The sequence below is a fragment of the Mustela nigripes genome, chromosome 5, assembly GCF_022355385.1.
Source record: "Mustela nigripes isolate SB6536 chromosome 5, MUSNIG.SB6536, whole genome shotgun sequence".
Taxonomy (NCBI): Eukaryota; Metazoa; Chordata; class Mammalia; order Carnivora; family Mustelidae; genus Mustela; species Mustela nigripes.
In genome coordinates, this window is record NC_081561.1 from 1,733,421 (window position 1) to 1,735,445 (window position 2,025).

Here is a 2,025-nt window from a genome sequence, read left to right on the forward strand (position 1 = left end):
AAAAACACACATAAAAAAAAAAAAAAAAAAAAAAAAAAAAAAAAAAAGTAACATGCCTCATCCTCTGCTGAGTGACTATTTCTGAAGAGCTTTTCCTTTCTTCTTTCAGTGGGACTGCCTCGATACCAGCATCACTCTACCCCAGTGTGTGACAGAAAGGATTTTGTCCTCAACTTTAATGGCATTTCTTCTTTCCATCCCTCTGCAAGCGGACCATATTATCACCATCACCACCACCAGAGTGTCTGCCAGGATATTAAGCCCTGTGTCATGTGAATGGAGGGAAGGAGGCCATGCCCTGGCCACTCTCTGCTCTCTCTTCTGCAGGGCAGAATGAACTGAGGTGGACTCCCCCACTCTGCACGGCGCTAGCACTAAGTAGCACACCAGTCACTTAGCCAGAATCCCCAGGCCAGCGCTGTTCACTGATACTTGTCTACCATTGGTAGAAGGACAACCCTGGCAATACCCTAATATGAATATATGCAGGATCCCCACGAGGGAGAGAGCCAACGGAGAACTCAGCTTTTTAGCGGATGGTAAAAAGTCACCACATGAAAAACATAAACCTGTAACTCTGGGATCTTCATTACCTTCAGTCATCAGGGTCTGAAAAACGCAAGTTGTGTGTTTGTGTTTTTCTTTGTCTATGAAAATTTTTGTGCTTTTCAAAAAGGCAGTGCTAAGCACAAGACTTCAAGAAAGCCTCATCTTGTTGCCTAGCCAAAAGAGAGTTCTGTTCCGCCAAACACTAAGTTTGGATACAGGTGCCAAAGAACATTATTAAGAAAGTATTTAGAAACAATGTGTCTAGTTTAAGAAAGTGGTTTTCAGTATTGTGACAATACAACGTTTTTTTACAAGGTTGTTTTCTACCACCATATTTTAAAGATATTTTTATGACTTTCGTGTATACTCACACTTTGCTTGTATTTTAAAAGGAGGATATATTTGCACTTATGTATACTTTTACAGTTTGCCAAACTATTTTGATGTAAAATTTTTTCAATAAAATATATATAACAAATAGCTGTTTTAGAGACCTATTTCCTCCATGGGCATCCTGGGATCACCAGGCTCTCTTCTCTACCAGCCAGCAATGCAACTCTACACTGTTGGGTTTTTTTTCCCCCAAGTTGTATAATTGACGTGGTGTGGGGTCTGTGCCTTGAGTAACACAGGCCAGGTTCTGATTGTGGGTCTTCTCAGGAGAGAAAGAGATGAAGGAACTTTTTCTGTTCTTTTTTTCCTTCACCCTAGCTCCTTCTGGCTAAACAAAAACCAGAAGGTGAAAAGAACGTAAAAGAAAACCAGGCAAGATAATGAAGGCAAGAGTCTGACTTGAGGAAACCAAGTTTTGTGCCCCTTTTGTTCTCTTTCCTGTAGCCAGGGAGAGTTTTACCTTTTGCCCCTTTCTCTTTTCCACCAGCAGGGAATGAGGGCAGGGAATAACAGGCAGAGTAGAAAGTCACCACCTAGGGCTCACTGAGTGGCCATCAAGGGATAGGTGTTCAAAGAACGGGACCAGCTTCCCCTTTGCAACTCACAGTTTGGTGGGCGTACTGCTCACATTTTGTTGTGGGTGGTGGTCAGATCCTAAATAGTCCAGAGGGGGATGGCTGTGGAGCAGTAATGGTCAGTTTTTGACCATTTGGATCTTTTAATTTCCTTGGAGAGTAACAGAAGCAGGTACTCATCCTCATAAGGTATTCTGTGGCTGCTGTCTGTCCCCACCACTCCCAATTCAGAGCCTGACCAACCCTACTTAGCAGGAGCATTCTCAACCCCCACCCATCTCTGTCCAACTTCCTTTGTCCCCCTTGCTCCTTCCTTCCTTTAAACAAGCAATCTCCTTCAGGGATTCTCTCAGAGCCCCTTTTCCTTGCTTGATATCTGGAGCTTACCCAGTCTCAAATGCTACAGGCAGCTCTGGTAAAGCTCTAAGTTCAAAAGAGAGAAAATAAGCCAACCAGGCAGCAGGACTTTTTTTTTTTCCCCCCTTTCCTTTCCTCCTCCTCCTCCTCC

At 43.5% G+C, this 2,025-nt stretch overlaps 1 protein-coding gene across 1 annotated transcript in view; it reads left to right on the forward strand.

Annotated features, from left to right (window-relative positions):
• The window catches only part of FOXF2 (forkhead box F2), a 5,853-nt gene extending 4,824 nt beyond the window's left edge, over positions 1-1,029 (forward strand). The window contains exon 2 of the mRNA XM_059399331.1: positions 110-1,029. Coding sequence (XP_059255314.1) covers positions 110-276 — 167 coding nt within the window. The 3' untranslated portion in view covers positions 277-1,029. The remainder of the gene's footprint in view (positions 1-109) is intronic.
• The last annotated feature ends 996 nt before the right edge of the window (positions 1,030-2,025 follow it).